Source organism: Melospiza georgiana, chromosome 17 (genome assembly GCF_028018845.1).
Source record: "Melospiza georgiana isolate bMelGeo1 chromosome 17, bMelGeo1.pri, whole genome shotgun sequence".
NCBI lineage: Eukaryota > Metazoa > Chordata > Aves > Passeriformes > Passerellidae > Melospiza > Melospiza georgiana.
The window spans coordinates 6814573-6827714 of record NC_080446.1 but is presented as its reverse complement, the minus strand read 5'-3'; the positions used below and the strand labels follow the sequence as shown (position 1 = coordinate 6827714).

Sequence of the window (13142 nt, the reverse complement as noted above, 5' to 3'; positions counted from 1 at the left end):
AATGGTTTCACAGAAACTTGTTTCCACAAAAAGTAATTGAGAAAATAATAGGAGTAAATGGATATGTTATTTCTATGCCTCCTTAAGAAGAGAATGCTTCTCTGGAAATATAAGAAACCTCTGGGATATGCAATAAATACTGCTTATAAAATGCACACTCAATTTTTTCACTTCCACCAAATTGAATGAAGCCTGTGTTTTGAAACCTAATTATCTTTATTATCCAATAAAGGACTTTTAAAGATCCAGATACCAAAATATATGGCAGGTTAATTTAAATAAATTTCTTATCATATCCTTTATCCATATTTGCATGCCTATGATATGCAAACCAGAACTTTTTTCTCTAAAACATACCAGAAATCAGAGAATTATACTGTAGATAAAGTTCACTTGGCATTTAGCAGAATGTTCCAAGCTGCTGCTATCTTTTGCAGACCTCCTGCCTGGCTCTTGTGCTCTCTTGAGTGTTGTTTCAGGTCAGATAGTATTTCTGGACATAGTTTTCCTGTTAGGAAACACACACCCCACCCCTTGTCTGCCTTTATTATTGAGGAGTGAGAAATCTGAACTTTAAAATTACCTATTTCAGGCCAGCAGAGTTGGTTTACCCACCTGTTTACCCTCATTCCCTAGTGACCTTCTGACACATTTCTCCATTTAAAATGATCAAGGAGCTCCAGAAGATGCTAAAAGTGATCCCCAGAATAATTTTGCTCTGCTGCCATTTCCAGGAGCAGGTGTGGCCATGCTGGGCAGGTGGGGTTGGCTTCACCACTTTGAAATAGTTCAGGAGTTCCCTCCAAATGTGAGAAGTGGATGTGATAGAGAGACCTGTCTGTTCCTCAAGCCTTCTCACGCGTTCTTTGTCCCCCAGGGCAGAATGCCAGTGCAGCTCCAAGGAAAGAGGCTGAAAAGGCTCCAGGCTCCAGGAGAGAGCATCACCAGGCCCTCAGGACTGCCTATCTCAGTGATGTGCAGAGGGCTTTGGACAAAAGCAGCTACAGCCAGTTCTATGAGGCTCTGCTGGCTTACAAGAAGACGGATAATTACGATGCCATGGTGTCGGTGGTAGCAGCCCTCACCACCGAGAGGCCACAGGACTTTCACCTCCTACAAAGTAAGGGGTTTTTTAAAAATCACTCTTATTTATTTGAAAGGAAAATGTGGGTGCTGTGGTCTCATGTGAGGTCTCACCTTTTGGTTTAACTACCCAGATCAGCAGAACAGCTGGAGCAGTGGGTTCAGCGAGTGCCATTCAGAGAGCAGAACATATCAAGGTTATGAAATGTTATCTCTGTCTGCTCAGGTAGAAATTGTCCATTAAAAACTTTACACAACACCTCAGTAATTCCAGTCCTAACCTTCATCTCACCTGTTTTGTCTCCTCAATTACTACAATTGCTCTTTAGAAAGGACAATGCTGACTATTGAACTGACCTGATTTTATTCCCATGACCAGTGATTGCTGTACTGGTGCTAAGTTCTTAGATCACTTTCAGGTTCCAGGATAAGCAGTTAGGCTTTTGATTTACTATTCTACAGAGCTTCAGTTGAAAATATTTCTGGAGCTGTGATATAATTTATTTTGTCAGAAGTGGTTTGTTTTGTTTTATTTTCCTTTCATGGGTTTAGTGATGGAAGAGTTTAGGGAGCTACAGGTTTTTAAAATTTGAAATTGGACCTAATTGTTTGGAAGAAGAAGAGGCATTGTATGCCGATCCTGACTGCCTCAATGGTGATATGTTGTGTGATGTGACACCTCAGTTCCACCTTCTCCCAAGTGTCTGAGGTGACTCTTCTGCTGGAAATTATGCATTCAGTGTATGCTGGGAAATGCTGATGAAATTTGGTTTGTTATCTTTAGCAGATAATAATAAATATTCCACTGGCCTTGAATAGGTACCATAGTCTGCAAGTTGTGAGAGAATACTCTTATCCTGGTGTGTTAGGTAACTGTTAAATAAGATTAGTCTTGGCAAAGTGGAGAGTGGAAGAAAATTATCTGTGTGAGTCATAACCTCCCCCTGAGCACTCTTTCAGAGTCACTATCTCTATTGAACAAATGTTTTGACCTCAGAAGACCTTGTGATAGAATTGTCTTTGGCAGTAAGTCATAATCGGGGTTTTTCAGAATTTCTGTACATGTGTTGTGAATCCTTGTCAACCAAACAGTAACGAGAAATTTTCTTCCTGAGCGTCTCTCTGGATATTGTGTTCTTAGATCACTTCTCAGGTGAAGTGCTGGGGTGGGTGTTTATTCTGAGCTGTACAGAGTGGAAGAATTTCAAGACAAATTGGGATTATTTTCAATACTAAATACTCATCTGCCTTCTGGCAAGGAAAGCCCCGTAATTATAAAAATCACAAAAGCATCAAGTGTTTCACCAAGCTGAATATACTCCGAGGAATCTGACTGATGTTATTCAGCTTCCAAAGAATTTCTCCCCTCCAAAGCAAGGAGTCATTCCATGGTCAGGCACTGATTTTCCTATGCACTTGTCTGTATTTTCTTTTGGCCAGGGTTTTACATGTTCGTGCGTCCTCACCACAAGGAGCAGTTCAGAGAGCTGTGCAAGGGTTTGACTGGAATGGTCTGTGGTGATGGAGACAAGCAATTGCAACAGTTGGAGCAAAGTGAAGGGAAACCGGAGAGCTGCACAAAAGGAATCAGCCACATACAAGGTAGGGAATGAGCAGTTGTAACAAGTTTAGAATCTTACTTATTATTATGATGGGTAAGGCTCAACAGCCTCACAGTCATGGAATCACAGGCTGAATTGAGTTGGAAAAGACCTTAAACCTCATTCAGTTCCACCCCCTGCCTTGGGCAGGGACACCTTCCATAGACCAGGTTGCTCTGAGCCTTGTCCAACCTGGTCATGAACACTTCCAGGAATGGAGCAGCCACAGCTTCTGTGGGCACCCTGTGCCAGGGCCTCACCACCCTCACAAGGAGGAATTTCCCCCTAATCTCTAATCTAAACCTGCTCTCCTTTAGTTTAAGGCCATTTGCCCTTGTCCTATCACTCCCCACCCCTGTGAAAAGTTCCTCTCCTGAGCTAGGGCCTCCCTGCCTGAGATCTGTCAAGGAGAATCAGTCATTGGTTATCTCTGCACTGGGTTAAGAAAACCACACTCAAACAGGAATAAGATAAAAGATAACATGAGATGGGGAAGTGCAAGGGAATAAGAAAGAAACTAGTTGTAGTTCTGCCATGTTTAAACTGTGAAGTGTGTTAAGGGTGAAGGCAGAATTTTTACATTTAAGTGGGATGGGAGCAGGAGTGGATCAAGGCCCATTCTGTAGGAAGAAGTGCCATAGAACTATTTCAATATAAAGAGTCTCTTTCAGTAATATTGCATGGGTTAGTATCCATCAAAAACATCTGTTGCCAAGCACTATGGCATAAAAACTAGTTCTTTAAATTTGTTTTTCTTCTTATACAATGACAACAGAGTGAATTTACTGCTGACTTTGTTTTCCATGATACAGGTTCATACACTGGTTTTCTCTTTTTCTCCCCAGATGCAGCCCCTCCTAAGAGTGGGGCACCAGAAAAAATTCAGAGTAAGATTTCCTCCTTCTGCTTCAGCCAGAAAAGTGAACTTGAGTTGCCAAAGACTAAAGTGTCCAAAGAAACCAATACTGTGAGAGCACCCACAGACTCTGGAGTTGTGCCCATCTTTCCCCTAGAGATGGAACCAGAGTGTGGTAGGTACAGGAGGGAGTTGGGATGTAATTTTCTGATTCCTGGGAATAAAGATAAATTACAGAAATGAGACTGATGGTGTATGAAACCACTGGTTCCTGCCTGTATTTGCTCAGGTGCAGTGTGATTGGTGTGGTTTGCTGAGGAGAATCTTTACTTTCTGTACCTTGCATGTGCTCTCAAAGTTCTTCATTGTCTTCATCACAATGCTTTAGTAGTTTCCTGAGAACTTTAGGGATTTTTTCTTGACAACTTCCTTGTAAAGGAAGGATGTAACCCGAGTTCCTACTGGGATCTGAAGCATCAAGAGACTGTGAGGTCACTTGAAAGAAATAATGTGGCAGGGCACTGTTGAGCTAGTTCATTGCACTCATGGTCATTGTTTTCTGGACTGCACTGGAAGTGTGGATACATGAGAATTTCTCAGGTGATTACAGGAATTTAGTCATTTCCTCCCTCTCTTTCTCTCTCCTCACCCTCCCCTCTGTTCCAGGAAGATTCCACTGCTCTAACTGCAAATCCGAGGATGATGTGCCTTTTAAATGCCCATTTTGTGACTTCACTTGCTGCAAAACGTGCTGGAAGCAGTTCTTAAAGGTTCTCCTGTTTATTGGTTTGGTTTTCCCAAAACTGCCGGGGAATTTCGTGCTTTTCAGGAGAATGATGTGAACAAGCCTGGAATCAGAATTCTTCTGTTTCCAGGAAGAACAGTCAAATGCCAATGGAAGATTTACCACTTGATCCATTGTTTCCCATGGTTTGCAATATGATTGGAGGCAAATCTCTGCCCTAAGCTGGGGTTTTACACTTTGACATCTTTCCGAGCTGCCTCCACATGTTTTCTGGTCTAAAACTACAAAGGCAACAAGTTGTGGAGTCAACTTTAAAAACACTTCATTTTTTTTTTTTTATATTTTAATGTTTATTTTATTTTTTTTTTCTCAGTTTCAATATTTTCCCCATCAAAATCCTATTGTAAAGCTCTGTTATGAGAATGAGGCAAACAAGGAACAGGCTGCCCAGGAAAGTGGTTGAGTCACCATTCTTGGACGGATTTGTGATGTGTAGATGTGGTACTTGGTGGCATAGTTAAGAGGTAAACTTAGCAGTGCTGGGCCAACCATTGGACTCTGTGACCTTTTGGGTTTTTCCCAGCCAAACAAGTCTGTGAATCTGTGATTCTGAATTCCTGCTCAAATACCTCCAGTCTCTTGGTTTTCCCAGCTGAGTAAATTGAAATTCTTTAGGTAAGATGTAGCTGGTCCCAGGGTGCCTGGGTTTGGGAGCATCTTACCAGAATTTAATTCAGCAGCCAGATGTTAAAAGACTTTCAAAACCAGAATAATGCAAGAGTTTAGGGGTTTCTAAAAACATTCATATGTGATGAGAAAGCTGCTGATCAGTGGAGCTCAGGAATATCCAAAAACAGTACAGAAGGAAAAGAAACTTCTTCAGCTTGTCAATCTATAAGCAAGTACAAAATCATCTGTTATTCCAAGTTCCAGGGAAAGATATTTTTCTTGGGAAGACATTGAATTGTGAGGTGAGCATAGAAAACATTGGACTGACATCCAAATAAAATATAGCAGCCAAGACAGAGTTGGTCCAAGAGGAGTATGGAATAAGCACAAATCAGGATTGGAAGGGACGTTAAATCTCATCTCATTCCAACCCCCTGCAATGAGCAGGGACCCTGCCACTGTCCCAGGCTGGTCAAAGCCCCCTCCAGCCTGGCCTTGGACACTTCCAGGGATGGGGCAGCCACAGCTTCTCTGGGCACCCTGTGCCAGCACCTCACCACCCTCACAGGAAAGAGTTTCTTCCCAATATCCCCTCTAACCCTGCTCTCTTTTAAGGCTTCTCCCCCTTGTCCTGTCACCCCAGGTCCTTGTCCAAAGCCCCTCCTGAGGAGGGGACACAGGGAGGTGCTGAGCTCTTCTCCTTGGGATTTAATGTCAGGATTCATGGGAGCTGTCCAAAGCTTTTATTGGTGAGGTTCAGACTGGATATCAGGAGACATTTCTATTCCAAGAGGTTGGTCAAGCACTGGAAGAGGCTTCCTAGAGAGGCTCCAATGCCCTTTAACATTACAGTGCCATAACTTCTGTACAGCCCTTAAAGAGGTCAGGCACTTGGACTGTAGGAGCACTGTAGGTTCCTTCCAACTGGAGTGTTCTTTCTCTTCTATTTAGATATCCCATGCATCCCATTTCCATGTTTGAGGAAATGAGTCATGGGTCATTTGCTAATAATGATTTCCATATTTGCTACTTACTGAATAATCTTATAATTAATAATTTTGATATCTGCCACTTACCTGATTAATCTTACTTACTGACACACCTGTAGTGATTAATGTTCTCAGTGTACAGGAGTGTTAAGTGGCTCATGATGTGATTCAGGTGTTGTTTGGTTAATGAAAAATCAAATACAGTCATAGAATCATTTATGTTGGAAGAGACCTTAAAGACCATCAACCCAGCACCACCAGCGTGTTCACCTTAGACCACATCCTGAGGTGCCATAGCCACATGGGTTTTGAACACTCCAGGGATGGTGATTCCAGCACTTCCCTGGGCAGCCTGTTCCAGTGCTTTACTTCCCTTTCCATGGGGAAATTCCTGCTGTTGTCCAAACCTCCCTTCCCCCCTTGTAGTTTAGGATGTGACTTGTGCTGATGCAGAGATTCCTCTCCAGTGATGGGGCAGAGCTGTGCTGGTCATGCAGCTGAGAGGCAAACACAGGATTGCAAACAGGAAGCTGATCCTGTGTTTCTCTGAAAGCAATCCCAGAGGAGCCATGTCCCACCACATCCATCCCCATCCCCACTCATGCCCGGTGAGGCTGGACAGTCAACCCCATCCATGTGTTTGGGACAGGGGTACCCTTACCAGCAGGAAATGAGCAACCTTGTCCCAGCTCTGAGCTCTCATCAGATGGGACTGGGCTTTGTCACTCTGACAGGGCTGCATTTAGAACTGTTTTTCTTTCCTAATAACTTACTCACTGTTTTTTCAGCTCAAAAGCCCTTTGGTGCATATTGTCCCACCGAGGAAGTGACTCAGAGCATCATTCACAGCACGGGGTTTGCAAATTGACATCTTGTCCAATCTGTTATTTTAGCAAAACACTGGTGGGGAGAGGTGCTGAACAATTTTGGAAGCTTTTAGAAGCTTTTGGAGGTGCTTTTCCAGAGCAGATGGAATTCCCTGCAGCTAGAGAGGGATTAGGGGGATTAGTGCTGGAGCGTGTTGGGTGATTCAGTGTGTTAGGGGAAGCCTTGCAGAGACTGGACCAGGATATGCTTGTGTGGTTTTCCCTTCCAGAGGCTCTGTTGCTGCTTCCAGGTGTTTAAATGCATTTATTCATGTGGGTCTTCCAAGAAGACTGAGTTATTTTCATTTGGACTATCTATAATACAGGGAAATAATCAAAGGTTTCACAATTAAATGTTACACTTAAAATTGCCTTTGGTAAAGCACTGGCTGTTGGGAGATAAAATGACCTTTCCTCTGCCCTTCAATTTTTGATATTTCAGTTAATGTCACCCGAACCAAAATCTCACTGCCTGAGCCTGCTCTGCAGTCTGCTCCTTTTCTTGCAATGGCTCCCCACTACCAGAGGTTAGATGGGATATTGGCAAGAAATTCTTCCCTGTGAGGCCCTGGCACAGGGTACCCAGAGAAGCTGTGGCTGCCCCTGGATCCCTGCAAGTGTCCAAGGCCAGGCTGGACAGGGCTTGGCATCCAACCTGATTGAGTGGAAAGTGTCCCTGCCCATGGCAGGGGTTTGGAACTGGATGAGCTTTAATGTCCCTTCCAGCCCAAACCACTCTGTGGTTCTAATGAGGAATTTCCACACTTCAGGGAAGGCTGTGCAGTGCCACTGATGTAGCTGCCCATCTTTTTAGGCCTCCTGAGCTGGCAATCTTCTCCCAAAAAAATTGTTTTAAAAGAAAACCAATTTGCTATCTCCCTTTTGAAATAAAGAGACCAGTTCAGTTTTACCAGCAATTTGCAAGCTATGAGAAGAGCAGTTTGGATTCATCTGCAAGTCAAATTACTTTAAAATTGATGATTAGTGAAGAAGCAAACTGAAACCTGAGTGAAGAAATGATACCTCATGTGTCTTCATGTCTCATGCTGCTAATGAGGAAGGTGTGGGGTGCTATGAAGAAATAAATGTACTTGGTTCCCCTACAAAACTCTTGGCAATGTCCATGTGTGTCATCCATGTCCAGGTATGTCAGGGAGACATTTCCTTCTCATCTGTGCAAAGAGGAAGCAGGAATTCAGGGAACTCAGGCAGTTGACAGGATTTTACCCGCAGGTGCAGCTCTACTTCACAAGAGCTCTTGCAGCCCCACATTTCCTCGTTCCTGTATTTCAGTCCCCCAGATGTGTCATAGCTGGGGCAAGTGCTGTAAATTCTGGTGCCACTTTGCATGGTGCCACAAAGCCTCCTCTCCTTTTTATTACTACCAAGGAAATAATTCACTCTGTGGTAACAGGGAGGTTGCAAACAGCAGATGCCAGCTCAGGGACTGACAAATGGCTGCTGTGGCTTGTAGTTCATATTGGCCAAAATGTGCTAGAGATATTTAATATCAGAGTGGTTTGGGTTGGAAGGGACATTAAAGCTGATCTGCCATGGGCAGGGACACCTTCCTTAGACCAGGCTGCCCCAAGCCCCATCCAGCCTGGCCCTGAACACTTCCAGGGCTGGGGCAGCCTCACATTCTGTGGGAAAGCTGTGCCAGGGCCTCTCAGCACCCTCCGAGTACAGAATTTCTTCCTAAAATTTAATCTAATGCTTCCCTGTTTCAGTTTAAAACCATTGCCCCTTATCCTGTCACTATTTGCCCACATGAAAAGTCCCTCCATCTGTGGCATTTCCTCCACAATAAATCCATTCCCTGTGTGTTTTGTCTGTTGGTTTCTGCAGGTGGTGAAGAAGTGCCCCAAGTGCCGCAGTGATGTGAAGAGGCAGCGATTGACCCAAGTGTTCTTCTGGTCCTGATGGCAGCCCCAGCAGGGGCAGGAGGCCCTTGGTGCCAGCAGAAGGCAGTGGCTGTGCTCTGGCTCTTGCTGAGCAGGAGCAGGATGGAGGCTCCTTTAAATCCCTGTGATCCTTGGCTCTGCATTATGAGCTGAGCATTAGCCAGCAAAGGTGGTCAGTTCTGAAAGGTCTCACTGCAGGAGACAAAGCAGAACATTGTCCTCTGTTAGAGCTAAGAAAGTTAATTTTTTACCTATTTTATTCCCTGAATTCTCCTGTGGCCGCTCTTAGGCTGAAATTTTATATCCTGGAGGCTGCTGTCATTTTATGGCTCCTTCAGGTAACACCAGATCATGGAAATACCCCAGGAATGCTCCTACAGTGGAACTGAGCTGGCTGGGGGTGCCAGGCCACCCACTCCTACCCCACTGGTGTTCCTGGAAGAGGTGATTCACATTCACTCCTTGGCTTTGGCAGCAGCCATTGCCTCCAGTAGCAGAAGACACTGAAAGGATCATTTTTCACAGACAAATTCCACTGGTGGATGGTGAGCAGAAACTCCTTCTCACCTGTTGTGCATCCCAACATCCTAACCTGATTCCATCATCCATGGTGGGATTTTTTGGAATATGCTTCTAAGGAGGCTTTATTCTTCACTCAGTGCTGGTATTTCCATGTGCCTGTGTTACCTGATTTGCTTTCCAAGTAGAAGGATCTCAGTGTTTTAAAACTTTTAAATTAATCAGGTTAGATGGGTTAAAAACAAATCTTTAATATTTCCACTCTCTGTGAGTAGTGGATATAAGTGGTATAACTGTATCAATTTTAAATCTTCTGTAGCTGCTGTCAATTAGACTGTAAAATAAAACTATTTTGTCTAAATTTGATTTGTTTGGATTAAAAAAACAGGAATTAAAAAAAGACAAAAAAACACCAGCTGTAAAAACATTGGCTTTGAGTCTTAATGGCCCTGGTAGGAGCAAGTGGAAAGGTTGTACTCTGTAGATACTTTTAACATCAATGGAATTTGGAAAATTTTATGTTAATAAAATGTTATTCTTAATAAAATTGAAATGTGAGCTGCATTTTAACAAAGTTTCCAATTTCTCCTGGTTATATAATTCAAACCCAGTGTTTCTTCAAATCTCAGAGTTGCTGGCAGTGAAATGGAAACTTTTGTACTTCATTGACAATTAACAAAGGCTTTGGCAGGAATTGAGGTAGCTGTGGGCTATCATATTCTGTCTTGTTTAGCTTTGTGGATGAATATTACCTTCTAGCCATGTATCTATTCAGTGCAGCAAAACAGGAATAAATAAATCAGATAAAGTCCTGGATGTTTCAAATGTAAGTGGGGGAAATGACAGAAAAGTGTTATATAAATACAGGTGTGATGTAGAAATGAACAGAAGAATATTTGGAGTGAAGCTGGGGGCAGCGAGCAGTAAAATGTCATTTTTTGGGGGTAGCTCGGTGCCTGCAGGTCTGTCCCAGGGAGCTGCAGCTGCCCGCCTGTGCCGCTGGAGGGAAACCACAGCCCAGCCCTGAGCGTGCTCGGGGCGGTGGCACCGCCGCTGGGAATTGTCTGCCCCGAGCTGCCAAAATGCTGCCAGACCCGGCAAGAGAGAAGGAAATGCTTGAGAGGTGTTGTGGGGCTGAATCACCCCCCACACTTGGATAGGGGTTGGCAGGGACAAATATGATGATGCTGCTTTTCCCCCCTGTCAGCTAAAGTAGTTTTAAAGCTGTGCCTTTTCCTGGAGTTGTTTTGGTCTGAAGACTGGTCCAGCCTGGGGATGCTCTGTTCTGAGACAGAGGAGCAATGCTGAGAACATCTCAGAGCCTTCAAGAGAGTCACAGAATGGTTGGGGTTGGGAGGGACCTCTGGGGATCACCCAGTCCAGCCCCCCTGGAGCAGGGGACAAGGGGATGCATCCAGGTGGGTTTGGAATATCCAGGGAAGGAGACTCCACACGCCCTCCCTGAGCAGCTGTTCCAGTGCTCTGCCACCTCCATGGAAAGCTCTTCTCCATGTTGAGGTGAAAATCCTTGAGTTTTAGTTTATGGCTGTTGCTCCTTGTTGCTGGGCACTATAAAAAGAGTCTGGCACCCCTTGGAGATATTTATGTGCATTGATGAGATCCCCTCTGAGCCTTCTCCAGGCTAACCAGGCCCAGCTGTGTCTCCTCATCAGAGATGCTCCAGCCCCTTCATCATCTCTGTGGCCCCTGCTGGATCCTCTCCAGCAGCTCCTTGTCTTTCTTACACAGAGGGAAAAACTTGCTGAGGGTTTTTCTCCCCTGTCGCCCAGGACCTTCCATTCCTTTGACCAGGGAACTCCATTTCTTCATCTCTTACCCTTCAGCAGAGGGATTGCATTGCTGATGAGCTTTGCAGTCACTGCCCTTCACCCGCTGAGCCCTCCAGACAAGCTCTGAAACACTCCAGTGTCCCACCAGTGTCCCACCAGTGTCCCAGTGCACATGGCTTTGGTTTGGGGTGGGTTTGGTGCTGGTTTCTGGTGCACTGGGAGTTGCACTGCAGTGGATCTGGGAATCAATCCCTGCTGTTGGTGGCTGGGGCAGGACTGAGGGATGCTAATGGGTCCTGGAGATGGGAGAACTGGACGAGCTTTGGGTCCCTCTCAACCCAAACCCTGCTGTGATCCCATGAGACCTTGAAGAAGAAGGTCTCCAGCAGTCAGAACTGTTCTGTCATCTGGAAATGAATTTGTTGAATTTACAGGAAGGAAAGACAGGGGCAGATAATTAATTATAAAGAACAGAAAGTGAGAAAACTGTTACAGAAAAATCTGTATTGCTTTAGGTGCTTATTGGAATTTATGCAAATTATTTATTGGTTGGGGGGACAAAAACCTATCCTGGACACTCCTTGCTGATTTTCAGAAGCAAATGACACATGGCTTACAGATCATGAAGGAAGTAGATACTAACTTTTTGATTGCCCTTGCCTTGCAGTGCTATGACTAGACCTGGAACGTTGTAGTGTGTCATTGAACAAACCTTTCCTGCTGGTTTCTTCTCCCGCCAAAAAACTGAGAGGACTCACAAAAGAGATCAAAATCAGCAAAGCAAAATGTTTCATCAGGAAATAGATGAGCCCTGTCTCTGGCTGGCAAAGTGGTTACTGAGGAGGCAAGGGATTTCTTTGCTTAACAGAATTTTCTCTGAGTATGAGAAGAAACTTTATTTTGCAAGAGTAGTTTCAGAAGGTGGTGCTGCTGGATGGCCTGGAGTGTGAAACGATGCCCTGTATGGAGACGTGAAGGAAGAGCCATGGCAATAGGATGCTGAATTCCATTTCCATGCTACCTCCACTGGTCAAAGTCAGTAGTGAGTTGTGTTGCTGCTTTCTGGTATCAGGCAGTGACCCATAAACCCATTCTGGGAGGTTTGTTGGACCAACAGAAGAACAGACAGAAAAAGATTAATCAAAGGTCATTGCTCCACCAGACTGTTGGAGTGTGGGGAAGTTGTCTGGGGAAGCCCTTTCTGTCCCATTAATGTGGTGTTTTCCTCTCTAGGAGCATCCATCTGACACATTTTTTTCATTATCAAACTCACAACAAAAATAATTGCTGATAAGGCATCGCAGTGCAGCGAGGAGCGAGGAGTTTCCCAGTGCATTGTGTCCATCCCAGCAGGGCACGGCTGGGACACAGGGACTGCCAGCAGTGCCATTCAGAGTGTACCCACCTGCTATTGTTCCATACACCTTGTGAGTTCTGTGTGAAATCCACAGAAAACTGAAATTGTGTTTCTGCCTGCGGAGGAGGAAACGCTCTGCGGCTCCTGGGTGGTCAAGCCTCAGGCAGAGGGATCCCACTGAAACTCCCCAGCTGGGTGGGCCCAGAGCAGGGCTCTCTGTTGGATCCAGTCTAGTGGTTTCATCCAAAAAAACATCCAGGGGCTGTGCCTCAGTGCCAGGGCAGGGCTGGGAGATTAGCTGATTAATTACTGAGCTGATGCACACTGACAAAGCGAAATCCCGGCAGTCCTTGGCTCAGGGATTATGTCAGAATGAGTAACAAACCATCAGGATTACTTTGGACAGCTACAGGGGATCCAGATAAACAAGCAGTAAAACAAAAAACCACTTCAGAGTGGCCTGTGTAAATCAGCCCATCGCCTGTTGTGTGTAAAGTGCAAATAAACACAGCCCAGACCCTGCTGCTGGATTGTGGTTCTGACCCTCCCTTGGCTCCTGTTGGAATCAGAGGATTTTCTTTAACCAAGGTGGGTAGAAACTGACCTTACGGGAAGGAGCTTTGGATTCTTTCTGACCATTGCGGTTTCCTTCTCTTTCTGGGTGGTGGAGAACTGGGCTTGATTTTCTTGGTGAATCATGTGTTTAGCTCCTGTAGGTCTGAACTTCAAGAGTGTTCAGAGTAAAGCCCATGAGATTCTCCAT

General features: G+C 44.8%; 1 protein-coding gene across 1 annotated transcript in view; it reads left to right on the top strand.

The window, feature by feature from the left end:
• RTEL1 (regulator of telomere elongation helicase 1) overlaps positions 1-9626 on the top strand; it is a 44652-nt gene extending 35026 nt beyond the window's left edge. Inside the window, exons 32-36 of the mRNA XM_058036073.1 lie at positions 878-1120; positions 2524-2685; positions 3530-3715; positions 4207-4310; positions 8658-9626. Coding sequence (XP_057892056.1) covers positions 878-1120; positions 2524-2685; positions 3530-3715; positions 4207-4310; positions 8658-8732 — 770 coding nt within the window. The 3' untranslated portion in view covers positions 8733-9626. The remainder of the gene's footprint in view (positions 1-877; positions 1121-2523; positions 2686-3529; positions 3716-4206; positions 4311-8657) is intronic.
• The last annotated feature ends 3516 nt before the right edge of the window (positions 9627-13142 follow it).